The following is an 18,170-nucleotide window of genomic DNA, read 5'->3' as shown; positions in this document are numbered from 1 at the left end:
GAAGAGGCGAGGCAGAATTTCGAATGGATCGAGCCGACCGATTATAGCTGTGGAAATTCTTAGGTGGGAGAAGAAAGGAATAATTATCCTGCAATTATTGCGCCGTGTCTCGCGCGTTGAAAACGCCTTTCAATCCCGCGCATTATTCGTACGGAAGGTGGCGAGTAAATGGAATAATGGCCGGCCTCGTCGCCACTAAAAGAAGTCTCCCGTTTCCTGTTAATTCCGCCAACCTGCTCGTTGCGCAAATATTTTTAATCTTGATGTTACATCCTATCCGTCCATCTTTTCCTTCTTTTTCATACATTGACTGGGCAACATGGAAACAATAAATACAAACGCACGAGTTTTGCCGAAGGAATACATTTTGATTATATTTTGATTATATAAGAAGAGCAAATAGGTGGCAACTACGAAGTAGTGGCACTGCTAGCAACATTGAATAATAAAACCACAAATAAAATTTCGGTGAACTTTACGTTCTACAACGATATATATGTTTTTGAAACGTGTTTCCAGGGTCGTCGCGTATATATAGGAGTAATAAAGGGAAAGGGAGAAGAAACGAGATCGAGAGAGGGTGATATTGCTTCTGTATTGAATGGCGCTTGAAAATCGTGTTCCAGATTTTTAGTCGGTTAATGTAGAAAGATGAAGAGCGAATACGACCATCATTTGTCGCGATGCGGAGAGGAATGTATATTTTCTTTCTTTGCTCCAAGTTCTTTTATCGTAATCTTCTTTATTCCTTCCATTTGGTATATTTAATATTGTCGAAAATTGTTTCTAAAACGTATATTTTCTTTTTCTTGGTCGAGATCAAGTCACACAGGCATCGATTGTACGTTGAATTACGAAAACTTGAGAAAAAACGAGTTATTTGTTGGCTTGTCGAGTCTCTGAATCTCGTTTTTTACAAAAAGAATTTCTATCTGCCTCGTAAAACCACGAATTCAAATCTTTTTTCTGGGGATCGAACACGTTCTTTCGTTTCTTTCAACAATTTGCCAGCCTAAGAAATTGCAAATTCGACGAAGGAACAAGGGTTGTCGATATATATATCGAATAAAAATACGGAATAACGCATGGAATTTCATAATTGACTCGTTCTTTGATCTCCGAGCCACAAATAGCATTGTTTGCTAATATGGGATGGCATAGTTGCCAATTATTATAGCTAGGACAAGGGGAGAATTTTGGAATTTCCCTCCAATTACTTGCTACTCTTTGTGCTCGATAAACGATATATGGTATTCGATGTACGTATATCGATATCAACAAATTCATTCGATTCTTCCGTTTCTTCCTTCCTCGTTTATCTTTAAAACAATAAATTTCACCAAAGTATAAAAGATTCTCTTTCATCTTTAATTTCTTACTTCGTACGATTTGAACCGTTCTCGAGTAGGTGGAAAGTGAAATCTGATCGATGAATCTGATTGAGCTATTCGAAAAATTGTAATTCGGCACAAACGAAGAAGAAGGATTCGTTAAAAAAGATGGAACGAAAGGAAGCGTCTCGAGCGTAATTCGATCGAGGGTTGTTGCTGCGGCATCGAACACGAAGAGTAATTGTCAGTCAGCAATGATTATTGTTGCTGAAGTGAAATATGCTCGTGTCATCTAATCCTACAGTAAACATATGATGAGTCGAAACAATAAATCCTAAAAATCCAATTCCTAATATTGCATAAATTATACCTAAATTAACAAATTTCTTTTTTACCTCTTTCATTTATCACAATATGTGAAATTAATCCAAATCCAGATAAAATTAAAATATAAACTTCTGGGTGTCCAAAAAATCAAAATAAACGTTGATATAAAATTGGATCAAAGAATCGAGTATTAAAATTTCCATCGAATAATAATAAATGACTGATAATGGAAATAATGAAATTTGATCATAATTTAAAGAAAAACTTTTTATTACTGTAACTATTAAATTTAATGATCCTATAATCGATGAAATTCCTGATATATGTAAAGAGAAAATTGCAAACTGATGGAGATGAATGAAAATATAAATATGCTGATAATAGAGGATATACAGTTCATCCTGTACCTGGTCTTGGATAAAATAAATTTCTTATTAATAATGATGGTAATAATCAAAATCTAATATCATTTCTTCGTGGAAATGCTATATCTGTGATCCTAATATCAACGAAATTAGTCAATTACCAAATCCTCCAATTAAAAATGGTATAACTATAAAAAAAATTATTAAAAATGCATGACTTGTAACAATAGTATCATAAATTTGATCATTATTAATTCACGAACCTGCAGATCTTAACTCTGTCCGAATAATTAATCTTATTGATAAAGCTAATAGTGGAGGAAGGCGTGAGAAAACCGCGAAACTGACAATTGTAACAGCGAGTCGAGGGAACCAGAGTGAGAGAGAATGGCACGCGCCCTGGAATCGACGTAGGAAGAGGGGGTCGAATCTCTCCGCCCCTTTTGCCGTGCAACCACCCCTCCTCGACCGCCTTGCGTCGGATTCCGCGTGTCCTTGAAATTATTGTTCAGTCTTGTTCAACAGGATGGATTCTTCCCATCTCTGAGAAAACTAATTATTCTTCGTTCCTCAAGGAAGGAAGTTTCGGTAATTTAAATCAGAAATTTCTCTTTCAAACCGGTTTCGCACCGCGTTTTATGTGTATTTATACGGTTTATAGGATGAACGAGTGTCCAATCAGTGAAAATTTCATCCCGATATCACCATAAATCGGTTATTTAAAATTTAATCGAATACATCAGGATTTTAAACTCGTTTCGACATTAGTCCTAGCTTGTGTCGGGAAATTTTAAGGAGTCCGGGTTTAATTAAAAAAAAGAAAAAATGTGCAATTGCACATACGCATTATCGCGTAAACTCGATAATTTGTTTTTAATTTATCAGAGGATTGAAATTGGCGATACGCTTCGACATTTAAATTCCATCCCTCCGCGTTAACACGGATATCCCGTTCCTATCCTGTCTCATTTTATATTTAAATTCTATTTGGTTTAAAGAGTTTATAACGGTCTAATTAAAGCGACGAAAATGATATCAAAGTAACGACTCTTTAAAAACTTTTGACGTGCTGATTAACTTAACTTTGCTGTATGTGTATATATAGGACGAAACTCGTGAATAATCAACCACGAATGGAAAAATATTCCCCGAATAGTTAGAAAACTCTTCCGAATCTCTGCAACGGGATGATAAAGTCGAATAATTATTTAATCACTCGATAATTTAAGATGGAACGAATCGCGATATGCTAATGAAAGGGGAAAAGGAAATCGCGAGTCCAACTTTGTTCCAACACGCGGGATAAATAAAATTAATGGAAACGTATCTGTCACAATTTGCGTGATTCTCTCGGGGGAGGAAAATATCGCGTTCGATATTCGAGATATCCGAAAAAGGCATCGATATATTTCATTTTTCTTTCTTTCTTTCTTTTCTTTTTCTTTTTCGCGAGTATCATCCATCGGAGGAATCGCTTAAAATGTCATACTCCGCCGATGTTCCTCCCACGGATATTGAAAGGAATCGCGATTTTGTAACCCCCGACACCATATGGCAGGAATGAAAAGTGGCGGAGGAAAGTATTAAAGAATATCTTCCACGGGATTGGTCCCAAATGATGGCACGTTATCGAGGGGAGAAAGGACACGAGCAACTTCTTCCTTCTCCTCTTCTCCTCTTCTCGAAGATGTACAAGCGCATGGCCTGTAGTTGTGCAAAACTCGGCGGCTAATAGCCAAGAATGTTCTTCTTTTCGCGAGAGAAAGGCAAAATCAAAAAACAAAGTCATTAGTCAAAATTGTTGGAATTTCAAATTCCGTGTAAAATAAATATATGTCGTTCGAGGGTGAAAAATTCTGGAAGCGGGATGATTTGTTTTTTTAGTTGTGCAAAAGTTGGAGGCTAAAGTTAAGGATGTTCTTCATTGGCTATGAATAGATTTTATCAAAATTATTCGAATTTCAAAATGTGTAAATAATTTTCGTAAAATATATATCGTCCGAGGGTGAAAAATTCTCGGAGAAATACAACGGCGATGACTTGTAGTTGTGCAAAACTTGGTGATTGAATGTTCTTCTTTTCCATTGCTTACGAATTTATAGATTTTATAGATTTCAGGATCAAAATTATTCCAATTTCAAATCCGTATAAATAATTTTCGTAAAGCAAATATATATCGTTCGAAGGTGAAAAATTCTCGAAGATAAGCGGGATAATTTATAGTTGTGCAAAACTTGGCGACTAAATAGTCAAGAATGTTCTTTTCCATAGCCTACGAATTTATAGATTTTATAAATTTCACGATTAAAATTATTAAATAATTTTCGTAAAGCAAATATATATCGTTCGAAGGTGAAAAATTCTCGAAGATAAGCGGGATAATTTATAGTTGTGCAAAACTTGGCGACTAAATAGTCAAGAATGTTCTTTTCCATAGCCTACGAATTTATAGATTTTATAGATTTCAGGATCAAAATTATTTCAATTTCAAACCCGTGTAAATAATTTTCGTAAAACAAATATATATCGTTGGAGGGTGAAAAATTCTGGAAGATAAGCAGGATGACTTGTGCAAAAGCTGGAGGCTAAATATTCTTCTTTTTTATATTCTTTTCTACGAATGTATAGATTTTACGATGAAAATTATTCCAATTTCAAAGCCGTGTAAATAATTTTCGTAAAACAAATATATATCGTTGGAGGGTGAAAAATTCTGGAAGATAAGCAGGATGACTCGTGCAAAAGCTGGAAGCTAAATGTTCTTCTTTTCCTACGAATGTATAGATTTCACGATGAAAATTATTCCAATTTCAAACCCATATAAATAATTTTCGTAAAACAAATATATATCGTTGGAGGGTGAAAAATTCTGGAAGATAAGCAGGATGACTCGTGCAAAAGCTGGAAGCTAAATGTTCTTCTTTTCCTACGAATTTCAAACCCGTGTAAGTAATTTTCGTAAAGCAAATGTATATCGAGAATCGAAAAATAATCGGAGGGTTTCTACGAGATGGAAATTTTTAGAATTAAACAGCTAAATCCCGACTACGGATTATTTAAACGTTCGTCGCTATTTCGTGTTATATTTGTTTAATATACGGGACTCGAGGGAATTTTCGATATTCGAAATGAAGCTTTTAGTCTTTATGCGCGTGCAACGTAATATGCATTGTCTACACCAATAACCACGGTTACGTAATGCGCTTTTAACCCGAAGCAAAAATACGAAACGCACGCGAAAACCTGTTACACGCGATTCCATCCATACGAAGTGTACGATCGAGGATGCTTTCTAAAAAAAAAAGGGAAAAACAAAGAGATTACGGATTTTTCATCGCGATGAAATGTACGAAAAATGATCGACGCGTGATCGAGGATCAAAATTGGACGAGAATTGAATATTCCAATTCTTCTCCTACGAATTTCAACTACGAATAACACAAATCGTTTCTCGATCTTTCGATCTTTCGAACATCGTTATCCCCCTTCCACATATTTCGACAATTTTGAAAAGGAAAAAATCACAAAATTCCTCGTCGAATAATCCACCACCCTGCTTTATCCCAAAGAACAACCGCGTTTGAATTATCGCGCGAATCTATTCAAGAGATAGAATTCTAATCGGTGTTCGTAATACTTGTCTCTCTCTCTCTCTCTCTAGAGAGAGGTTGATCGCGGATGATCCGGATATTCTGGAGATTCGCCCGTGGAATTGGTTATCCAAGTTGACTAGAGATTCAAAGAAAAGCTACGATCGAATCGCGACCTCTCCTCTTGCCACACTTTTTACCCTCCTCTCCCTCTTCGTTGTTTCGAGCCAACTTACCGCCCTCGTTACGCCGTTGTAAAACGGTGTAACCCTTTGAGAAACAGAGAGGACGTTCGTGTCCCATTGTGCGTTCCGTTTTTGCCTTGGCACAGGAACATTTGAGAATTCTCCGTGGTGCTATTACGTGGAAAAGGGAAGACGAAGGAGGAGACGAAGAGGAACCCTCGGCCACTGTCTACGACGCTTGCTGAATTATTGGTCGAGATGGCCATTCTCCATTGTCATGTCATATTCCCGGTAGAGTTGGTGAAGAAAGAGAGAGATCGTTTCGTTCCACGTGGACGTAACAAGAGCACGAAATTGGCCGAATATTTTCGCCAATTGATCATCGGCAGAGCATCGTTCCCAAGTTTCGGGGTTGTTCTTTCGACTCGGGTTTCGAGCTATTGGCCTCGGTATTTGAAATTGGTTTTTCGCTGCGCGGGGATAGAAAGCGGAAAGTATATATATATATATTTGAAATGATTGGAAGGATGTTTCGAGTGTTATTGTTTCAAGTTCGAAATGTATCGGGAAGGTTAACGTTAGGGTTGAAACGGAGAGGTGTTGAATTCCGAAATTTGGAAAATATCGAGATGGTGGATTAATGGATTAACGGTTGAAAAGTGAAACAGATAGCACGGATATTTCGGTGTAAAAGACGGGACCCCTTACGACGAAAATTTTCCACCTCGACTCCAACCCTCTCTATCGATTGGCGAAACTTTGCAAAATTATCTTCGTTATTAGTTGCCATGGGAACGTACGGGTATTGCTTACAAGTTCGTTAATTAACGTGGAAAATTCGTTAATAAATTCGAGAAAAATTTAAAGTTGTTTTCATGCGGAAGGGAATGCGACCGACAGCGAATTTTAGCGTTGGATTCTTGCTAAAAGTGAGATTTATATTAAAAATGCTACTTTTTTTTTTTTTTATAGCAATTACTTTTCCCTTTTCCAAGTAATATTTAAAATTCGTTCGTTGAATAAAACGGTGTAACATCGTAACGCCGAGTCTTGTCGAGTTACGGCCAAATTAATGACGCCAAATTAATATCGATCTCTACGCTTATTTCTTTGCACTTTGCCAAGTTTTTCATCGTTCTATCAGCAATTTCGTATCGATCGTTAAGACCCGATTTTCGCCAAGTTTATCTATTTATTATTATTATTTTTTTTTCAGCTGTAACTTCGTCGATTGCATAATATTTATTACAAATAATGGAGATCTACTCCGGAAACAAATCGGATAACGGGCAGTCGTATTTCCATTTGAGCGGGGAACAAACGCAACGACGCGTGAAGTTTGATTATAACGAAAAATACAACGAGGGGGGACAGCGGCCCCTAATGAATGAACCCACTTGGACGGTATATAACGGCATAAACGCTTTTCGATAAAATTGGTCGACAACATTAGACGAATAATTCGTTGTAAAACTTCAAAAAAAAAAAAAAACTCCCATCTGGATAACTCGATTAATACTTTTAACCGTCACGCTTTTCAACATCGCTTTTGAATAACGTTAATTCGCGGTGACGTTTTAATTCCCCGCTTATATCGCTTCAATTTTTCCCTCCCTTCCAAAAAAAAAAAAAGAGAGAAAAGAAAAAACCTCGGTCGAGATTGAGGCTGAAACCTCTCTCTTTCTCTCCCAAGATGGAGAAATATCGGAGGAATTGCGGAATAAAAAATTCTCAGGGGATATAAATCACGTTCGAGAGCACGTTGTTACAGAGAGATAGAAAGCGGCGGGGAAATCTTTCGGCGTGTAACCCAACTTGCCGTTTGCCTTAATAGTGATGGATGGCTCGAGATTCGCCCGATAATGTCCGTGTACTACTTCAGTCGAGAATTTCGCGGCCTCTCCGGTTACAGCAGCCAGTCACGCCATTCCAGCGCATATATATATATATATATATAAACGCACAGGAACGAGGAGGAGGAGAACGAACGAGCGAGCGAGTTGTTCGACAGTGGGCGTGCAAGCCAGGTGCACAGCCAGCTCTATGATTACGCGCACGGCAACTTCGTTATCTGTATTCTATGCTCGGTTCTGGTGATTAGTGTGGAAAGTTTTCGCATAGACGAATATTTGCGGTGGAGATTCCACCGAATCGGTCCGATCGAAGTGTTATCGAATCGAGTTTCTCTCGAACGCGTTCGAGAGAGAGAGAGGGAGAGTTGCGCGACGTAATTATCTCGGTTTTGGAAAGATCGGCTCACCTAATTGCGTACGTTAAAAGCGCGTGGCGCGTTGATTCGAGGGCTGGATGAAATATTGGATTTAGTCTCCTTCGATTTCGATCACGTGGCTCGCCAATTCGTGAGGTAATTTCTTTTGTAACAAGGGACGATATCAGCGGCAAATTTGACGCGATACGCGACGTTTCGGTGAAAGATTAATTCAAGGGACTAATTTAAAGGAATTTTGTTTGAATGATCTTTTGCAAACACTTTTGCGTTTTCGTTTCGAGGACGAAAGAGATATGCCGGTGAAAGCTCGTTTCGTTAAGAGAGAATGTTTAATTTCGGGCTATGAATTTTCCAAGTTTTTGTCGAAAAATTTGTCTAAAGATATATATTTCCCTTTTTTTTCTTCTTCTTCTTTTTTAATTGTACACACGAATGACGAAATCCCAACAAATCTGTCAGGTTTTTTCAAATTTTTCAATTTATAGTACAGTCGATGAAAAACTGTATATCCATTGTGTCGCTCGGAATATTTTTTCATTTTTAATTTTCCCTCCGTCTACGTATTCGGCGAACAGGGGAGAGGAGAGAGGGAGGGGAGGGGGATGGACTGCTTGAATTCAGGATCACGACGAGATTATTTAGACCGTGGATACGTTTAATTTTTGTGTACACCGTATAACGACGGGAAATATTTATTTTTTATTTATTTATTTATTTTTTTTTCGCATAAAAATTCGATAAAAAATAATATCCGCGTTATTTACGTCGCACAAAGAAGATAAATCCGATCCTATCCATTTTTCTCGGCCAATTGAATGCTCTATTGTTGGACGAATTAATTCGATAAGCGATAATAATACAAATGGATATTGCGCAATATAAGCGATAACCACTTTTGATAATTAGGTTTATTTCACCGATTTAATTTGTTTAACCTTTTAAATATTTACCGTTTAATTTTCATTTTACGATTTGAAATTGATCGTCCCGATGATCGATATTTAAGGCTACGTGTTAATTTTGAAGTCAATTATGAATCGTATTTTAATCCTCGTACGATAAAGAAAGATCGGCTTTATAGCCGATTTCGAACCGCGTATTTCACGTACGAGCAAAGAAAATATTCATGTTTGCATCATATCAATACAAAATCCTTGTTTTCTTATCTTAAATTCAGCGTGGAATATTTCCATTCCCTTTTTTTTACCTTTTTTATCTCGCTTTTGCACTCGGTTCCTTTCCGATTTCTTAAAAGCTTTCCCCTTTTGCTCACTTTTCCACAAAGTGTTCACCAAGTATTCTATTACGTATATGTTGAGTTTTTAATCGGTACTAACCTAACCTCCTCCCCTTCTTCCCCCCCATATTTGCTTACCGAGTAATTAATCTCGATCTTTCAAACTTTTGCGTGTGCAAATTTTAAGAGAGCCAAGAAAAGAAAAAAAAATAAAAGCGACGTTACAGAATCAACGAACAACGCTTTGAATACATTGAACGGTGAAAGGAAATTGAACTGCAGTGTTGATGTATACAGCTTGGAGAGCTTCGTTGTCTCGAATTAAAAACAGTTTTGATCACTTCTCGTTTAACGTATGAACCGAAAACTTGATCGACCACGTGCATGTCTCGAGAATCGTTTTCGAAACCTCTTCTCGACTCAGAACTTTAGCGGACACTGGTCCTGCGCCGAAATACGATCCGCTTTTCGAGGGAAGGGAAAGGAAGATTGTCGAGGGAAGCGTAACAGGTGCGAAACGAAGCATTTTTGCCTCGTTGCAATGATAAAGATAACACGAAATTAGATCGCGAAAAATCGATGAAGAAACGTGTGAATGAAAATGTATCGCGTTGCGTCGATCTGAAAAATCTGAAAATCTTGAAAGAGTAAAGAAGTCGAATTATTCGAGTTTCGCCTTCCTTCTTTGAACCACACTCTGAGAGAATAAAAAAAGGAGAGATGTGAAAAGTGTGCGAATCTGAATTGATTGTGGATGGACGAAGCTTGTGAAATCGAAAGACGTTAGCAAGGTCGAGAGCACTCCACTTAAAATATCGATCGTCACGCACGAGCCACTGTGGCGTCCATTGTGGCGGGTTCGGGATCTCATAAAGCTCCATTGTTTGGCTGAGCTCGCGTTCCTAAATCTCCATTGTCGCCTAGTGGATACAATTGGCGAAGGCCTTCGAGGATCGACCGTGGACGGGCATCAAACAATGCCACTGTTTTTGCGAATATGTATCGTCCCTTGCTCTTCCTGCATTTGCTTCAAAGTGATTCGAAAGAAAAATGAAGATGAACGATTCGATTTCGATGGAGATTTTTCAATTCCTCGTTTTTTCGCCTATCTTAAAGGTGTTCGAAAGGAAGACGAAGCTCGAATTATTCGGTTTCGATCGAGATTTTCAATTAGAAATGTAACGAAGGACGCCAACGCGATGCATTTACAAATATAGTATCTCGCTCTTGTTCGCCAATCTTCAAAGTGATTGAAAAAAGAGCTCGAATTATTCGATTTCGATCGAGATTTTCAATTAGAAATGTAACAAAGAACGCGACGCGATGCATTCGTGCACAAATCTCTTATTCTTATTCATCGCCAGTCTTCGAAGTAATTGAAAGCAACATGAAACTCGAATAATTTCATCTCGATTTCTTTACTGGATCAACGTTCTCAATTAGAAATGTAACTCAACGCGTAATACATTCGTTTATTATTAAAATATCGTATCTTACTTCAAAAATGGTTGAAAGACAAAACTCGAATAATTTGATTTCTTTACTGGATCAAGATTTTCAATTAGAAATGTAACAAAGAACGCAACACATTTACAAATATCTTACTTCAAAGACTGTTGAAAGAAAGACTAAAACAATAATTTGATTTCTTTACTCAAGATTTTCAATTAGAAATGCAACGAAGAACCCAATGCGTAATACATTCATTTACAAATATCGTATCTTACTTCAAAAATGGTTGAAAGGAAGACCAAAATAATGATTTGATTTCTTTACTGGATCAAGATTTTCAATTAGAAATGCAACAAAGAACGCAATACATTTACAAATATCTTACTTCAAAGACTGTTGAAAGAAAGACCAAAACAATAATTTGATTTCTTTACTCAAGATTTGCAATTAGAAATATAACGAAGAACGCGATTCATTCGTTTAAAAATATTCTTCTTCGCCAATCTTCTTCAAAGTAATCGAAAGGAAGAAGAAAATTCGAATGATTTCGACCGAGATTAGGAATGTAATAAAATAGACCGAATGCAGTCTTTTTATTTTTAAACATTGAAATTTCGTCAAACACCTGGGCGGATGTACCGTTTCGGGACAATTTTCGGGGAAATGTGTAAAATAGGTTAACAAGATGACGCAGTTCGATGTACAATTTGTAGGAATACCGACAAGCGGAAACTAATGGCGATTCCGTACTTGCAAATCGCGTTAATAGTTGGTAACATAATATATACATATGTATATAATTAATAACATTAGCTACGTGTAATTTGGCGTACAATATTTCACTAATTTCGAACAGAGATTTAATTTATTTATTTTCGAGAAACAATTGCAAAAATCAAGAATTTAGAATATTATTAAATTAGAAGAAAGAATAATGAAAGAAGTCGTACATTGTAATTAAAAAAATCAATCTCGTTGAAAATTCGAAAAAAATTAAGCTGAAGAAGAAGAAGAAAAAGAAAAAGACTCTAAATATAATTTAAATAGCGTAGAATTTTAAACGAATCACAAACGAAAAAGTGGAAGAAGGTACGAAAGACTATTTCACAGGCGAGCGATTAAAAAAGTAGAAAAGCGCGAGGAATATTTACAGAAAGAGCCACGTCCAATAAGTACGCTATTCAACTTTTCCCCTTTTATATATATATATATATATAAAATATAATCAATAATAATCCTCCTATCACCGTCGACGTTCCTTTTCCCGCGCGAAAGGAGCCGATGAAAAGAGTGGAGAACGGAGGAAAACGTTCGATCGAAAGAAATTAATATCTCGAAAACCGGCCGAGATTCTGTCTCAATTCTCAATTTCTCTCCGCTCCCTTCTCTCGAACTCGTTCGCTCCAACTTGCGCGCCCTGTTCATCCTCTCCGAGGGGGGGTGCACGATATCTCTTTCCAGTTATCCTCCGCAAGTTGGATCCGGCGATCGAGTTAAAAAACGGGGCTCGGGGCGGGGCATAATTGCGGTACCGGGTTAAATTCCGCTTTACACGGCGGGATCACTTTTTAAAAAGGCGCGGCAGCGCGTAAACTCGACTCTCTGGATCGAGAGGGCGAGCGTCCCGCACGCTTGTGCACACACACACGCGCACTCGGGCAAGCCTTTTTTAATGGAAAACACGTATTACGTCGCTAAAGTAGCACCGGCTTTAGACGTCTTTTACGAGCTTCTCCCTATGCTGGAGCCTGCCTTTCGGTGCGCGCTAGTTCCTTTTTCGTTGCACCATTTTCCTTCGATTCGAGAGAGGAGAGCAAACACGAGGGAGAGAAACGCGGAGAGAGGAGCGAACCAAAGCCAATCTTTCTCCCGATCTTTCCCCGACTTTTATTCGCTCTTAACGAATCCGTGGGACGTCACGAGGGACGCTCGTTCCTTCGAATAAGAACAGAGGAGAGGGAGAAGTTGTTCACAACGTTCGATGGCCGGGAAATGAAAGTTATTTTAAGGATTAAAAACTGGCGTTGGTTCCGATATTTGTTGTTGTTGTTATTATTATTATTATACGATGGCGATGTTGAGGACATCGATGAATTCTTCGAAATTGAATTTCTCGCCGGGAAGTTTTGTTTTGGAAAACAAAGTGGGGAGAGGCGAGGATAGCGCGATGGAGAGAGATATTCTCTTGACACGGTCAAGAGAAATAGATATCTGGACCGAGTCCTCGCCCGATCTTTATCTCCTTCTCGAAACGACGCGAAACGCCCTCTTCATATTTCTCTTCGTGCGATTCCTCCTGTTATCGGCAACCATTCTTTGCAACCTCTTCCAACACCGGCGCGAACATCGGTGGAGATTACTCTCGGACAATGAATCTGACGTTTTCGAGAGAGAAAGAGATACGATACTTTTGCGAGAAATACTATTCATCGGTTATTAACCCTTTACTATAGTCGCTCTCCATAAAATTCCACTCACACACTATAGTTGTTCTTCATAAAATGCCATTGATATATTATAGACAATTATAGTTGCTCTGCACAAGATGCTATTGATACACTATAGGCGACTATAGTTTTTCATAAAATTCCATTCGTACATTATAAAATGTATTAAAATGCATTATAAAATTATCGCGCTATAAAATGCCATTGATATATTATGGGCGATTATAGTCGCTCTATTTAAAATGCTATCAATATACTATGAGCGACTATAGTCGTCCTACTTGAAATTCCACTCATACGCTATAGTCGTTCTTCATAAAATGCCATTGATATACTATGGACGGCTATAGTCATTCTACTTGAAATTCCACTCATACGCTATAGTCGTTCTTCATAAAATGCCATTGATATACTATGGACGACTATAGTCGCTCTATTTAAAATGCTACGAATATACTATGAGCGACTATAGTCGTTCTACTTGAAATTCCACTCATACGCTATAGTCGTTCTTCATAAAATGCCATTGATATACTATGGACGACTATAGTCGCTCTTCATAAAATGCCGTTCGTATACTATGGGCGACTATAGTCATCCTACTTAAAATTCCATTCATACATTATAGTCGCTCTTTATAAAACGCCATACTATGAGCGACTATAGTCGTTCTACTTAAAATTCCACTCATACACTATAATCACTCTTCATAAAATGCCATTGATATACTATGGACGACTATAGTCGCTCTTCATAAAATGCCGTTCGTATACTATGGGCGACTATAGTCGCTTTATATAAAATTCCACTGATATACTATGGACTATAGTCACTCTTAAAATGATACTATGAGTGACCATAATTGCTCTACTTAAAATTCCACTGATACATTATGGACGATTATAGTCGCTCTATATAAAACTGATTTGCCATGGGCAATTATAGTCGCTCATAAAATATCATTGATATATTATGCGCGATTATAATTGCTCTACATAAGATGCAACTGACATATAGGCGACTATAGTTGCTCTACATAAAATGTCATTAATATATTATGGACGACTATAGTCACTCTGCAAAAAGAGATCCATTGATGTACTACAGACAATTAAAGTCGCTCTACATAAAATACTACTGACATACTATGGGCGATTATAGTTGCTCTACATAAAACACTACTGATGAACTATAGTCATATATAGCAACTATAGTCATTCTTCATAAAATGCCATTGATTATAGAAGGTCTAATTAAAATTCCACTGATATATTATTATAGTCGCTCTCTATAAAACGCTACTGATTTACTATGAGCGACTACAGTTGCTCTGCACAAGATGTCACTATATTATGGATGACCATAATCGCTCTCCATAAAATTCCACTCATACATTATAATCGCTCTTCATAAAATGCCATTGATACGCTATGGGCGATTATAGTCGATCTACGTAAAATTTCATTGATACAATATAGGCGATTATAATCGTTCTGCATAAGATGCCGCGTATTGGAGTTATCGCACATCTTTCTCTGGAAACATAGGCATCGACATTTTGTCTTTATCATTTGTTTCTCACGCGATTCCAGTTATAAACAGTTATTACTACCTGTACAATCGTATCATATTATTATATCCTGTAATGTTATTTGATTCCAGAGTTACAAGTAGCCCGTTTCGAGCAAAGTTTTTTTCTCCAATAAACACCGTCAAAGCACCCGAGTTGCAGCGAGGCGTAAACGCTTCCTCCGACGATCTTTGTCGAGTACACTTTTTACCACGGCGGAGAAATCGCTCGTAGCGAAAGTTAAGGTTAAGAAATCCTTTGGAAAATCATAAGAATTAAGATACTACTAGAGAATTCCAAAGGAATTGCTGCCAAACTTTGATCGAAGTAAGAATCGAGTAATTGCTTGGCTCGAGGCAAATTGCTCGAAGGATTTAACCAAAAGGTTACTAACGATGCCTAAGGATCGGTTGGAGGATCAAAATCGTTGCGAACATTGTTGTTGGAAACGTTGGAAGCGACGCCCTCGAGGAGTCAAAGACTAAGATTGGAGTAATTCACTCCCTGTTCATCTTGGACGTTGATAATTTTGATTAATCGATAATGTCTCTTAGGCATTCGCTCTATGCACGAAGCTGCAATTAAGGATCCGAATAGGGGATCTAAATCTTACCAGGAGATACATGGATCGGAGTAATCACGACAGATTCAGACGGAGGCACAATATCGGTCGAAAACATTGATCAGATGCGGGGCAATTATCAAACTCAAAGTTCCCTATAAGCTGGATAATTGGATAATGCTGACGGGATGTATAATATTCGAATGCATCTTCCAAAGGGAGGCTACACGAGCTTTAACCGATTCCTGGATAATTGCGAGACAATGGTTTGAAATTAATCACAAAGCTTCGAATTCCTTTGTTGAGTAATTGTAAACGAAAACGAGTTTCAATTTTACCGAATGACGATAGAAAATAATCTTGATTCAATTTAATTCATTCGATCACACTTCTAGTAAATATACCTAATTTCAATCAAGCAGATTTCAATTCTCAATCTTCAATCTCGATCGACGTTGAACAGTCGAGATTCTAGACAGATTCTGCTAACGCGTTATGTTCGAGTTAACGAAACGAGATTGATGGATTTTAATCAATAATCTGCACGGATGGGGGCTCAATATCCGTACACGTTGAATTGATACTATTTGTTATCCTTGAAGAACGAGGATAAAAGATTTCGACGATCGGGACGTTAATAAACGAAGGAAGATTTCTTTGGATTACGTGAAATACGTTTATGGAGGCGTTTGCCGAGCGGTAAACGGGATCGATGACAGATCTATTACAAGTTGAATCATGATATTTAGCCGGCAGATACACGTGTTGTTTGCACGGATTAACGCGCAGAAATCACAGAGGATATCGGTTGTCGAGGATCGGAGGATCGGAGAAACGCGGTAATAGTTGAACTGCGCGCTGTGGTTGTCGAGCAACCAACGATATTTTAACCATTAGCGCTCCAGAGGCGAGTCTCTGATTCGGATTCAAATAACGAATTATCGTCGACAATGTTTAAGAAAATTGTAATTTTGTTCCTTCATTTTTATTCGAGTTTATTTTATCGAATTACATATTGTAGATTTTATTTTTCTGTATATTTGCTTATATCTTTGTGTTACATTCATTTTTAACGAAACGATAAATTACAATAAAAAGCAATAAGCGTTTTCTAAAAATTAAATTTTAAAAGTATAAGCTCAAAATAAGAAAAATAAAATTTCGAACCTGTAATCTGTTCTAGATTTATGCTAGATTTCGTTGTCTTCGATTAAGGCACGATCGATTCGTAAAATAGATTCGGAAAAATCATCCTCGAATACGTTTCAACGTTTCTTTCTACTCATCGAACGAAACAAGATTTCCTGATGTGAACGTATTTTTCATTCAACAAAAACTAATGAGATGTATACTGTAACATATGTATTCGAAAAATCTTTTTTTTCACGCCTCGTGATCCTCGAGGGATATGTAATCCTGGCACAAGTCCAATCGGAATAGAATTCTTCCGCGAACTTTTGCGCGCTATGCCTACGATTTCTCTCGTGCCAACGATCCCATCCACCCCCTTAGGAGGAAATTTTTTTCGAATTGTGTCACGCTAATCAGTTCCTGCGCACTGCGACGTGTGCCACATTTTATCTCGCCTCTTCCCCCTTTCCTTTCGATCTCTCGACGATTGGTGGCAGCGAGAGGAATAGATACGCCAGGAATTTACACATCGCAGGTAAGAAAATTCACTCGAAGCAAATGGACACCGTTGGAAGGAAGAAAGAATTAGAAACGCGAGATCGAATTTTTTTTTCTCAAAAGATAAGTATAAATTATTCCATAATATATTCTTGAATTCTATTTACGTAAACTTTTATTAAATAGAGTTTGAGGAATTGGAATTCTAATCTTATTAATATCAATAGATCATTTATGTTCTTTAGATAATATATCATATTAGTTTTACATTTTTGATTTTAATATCAATAATACTAGCGTTTATAGGTTATGTTCTTTCTTCAAGTCAAACATCATATTAGCTTTACATTTTTGATATACTTTTATATTCTATTTACACAAACCATTAAATAGAGTTTAAGGAATTGGAATTCTAACCTTATTAATATCAATAACACCAGCATTTATAAGATATGTTCTTCCTTCAGGTCAAATATCATATTAGCTTTACATTTTTGATATACTTTTATATTCTATTTACACAAACCATTAAATAGAGTTTAAGGAATTGAAATTCTAACCTGATTAATATCAATAACACCAACATTTATATGTTATGTACTTCCTTCAAGTCAAATATCATATTAACTTTATATTTTTTGTATATTCTATTTACACAAATCATTAAATAGAGTTTGAGGAATTGAAATTCTAACTTTATTAATATCAATAACACCAGCATTTATAAGATATGTTTTTCCTTCAGGTCACATATCATATTAGTTTTGCATTTTTGTCAAATATCATATTAACTTTATATTTTTTGTATATTCTATTTACACAAATCATTAAATAGAGTTTGAGGAATTGGAATTCTAATCTCATTAATATCAATAACACCAGCATTTATATGTTATGTACTTCCTTCAAGTCAAATATCATATTAGCTTTACATTTTTTGTATATTCTATTTACACAAATCATTAAATAGAATTTGAGGAATTGAAATTCTAACTTTATTAATATCAATAACACCAGCATTTATAAGATATGTTTTTCCTTCAGGTCACATATCATATTAGTTTTGCATTTTTTGTATACTTTTATATTTACAAACCATTAAATAGAACTTAAGGAATTGGAATCTCATTAATATCAATAACACCAGCATTATAGATTATGTACTTCCTTCAAGTCAAATATCATATTAGTTTTACATTTTTTGTATATTCTATTTACACAAATCATTAAATAGAGTTTGAGGAA

General features: G+C 36.7%; 1 protein-coding gene across 11 annotated transcripts in view; it reads left to right on the top strand.

The window, feature by feature from the left end:
• The window catches only part of LOC107997420 (suppressor of lurcher protein 1), a 317,598-nt gene that overhangs the window by 79,134 nt on the left and 220,294 nt on the right, over positions 1–18,170 (top strand). Inside the window, exons 1-2 of one of the 11 annotated variants that reach the window (XM_062086070.1) lie at positions 14,986–15,226; positions 15,289–15,562. The exons of 9 other annotated variants lie outside the window; for them this stretch is intronic. In XM_062086070.1, coding sequence (XP_061942054.1) covers positions 15,474–15,562 — 89 coding nt within the window. In that variant the 5' untranslated portion in view covers positions 14,986–15,226; positions 15,289–15,473. Of the gene's footprint in view, positions 1–14,985; positions 15,563–18,170 lie in introns of those variants that run through there. One more of the 11 variants, XM_062086069.1, reaches the window with a different exon arrangement.

This window comes from Apis cerana, linkage group LG15 (assembly GCF_029169275.1).
Source record: "Apis cerana isolate GH-2021 linkage group LG15, AcerK_1.0, whole genome shotgun sequence".
NCBI classification, from domain to species: domain Eukaryota; kingdom Metazoa; phylum Arthropoda; class Insecta; order Hymenoptera; family Apidae; genus Apis; species Apis cerana.
Note: the sequence above shows the minus strand (reverse complement) of the source record. Positions and strands in the feature narration are given on the sequence as shown.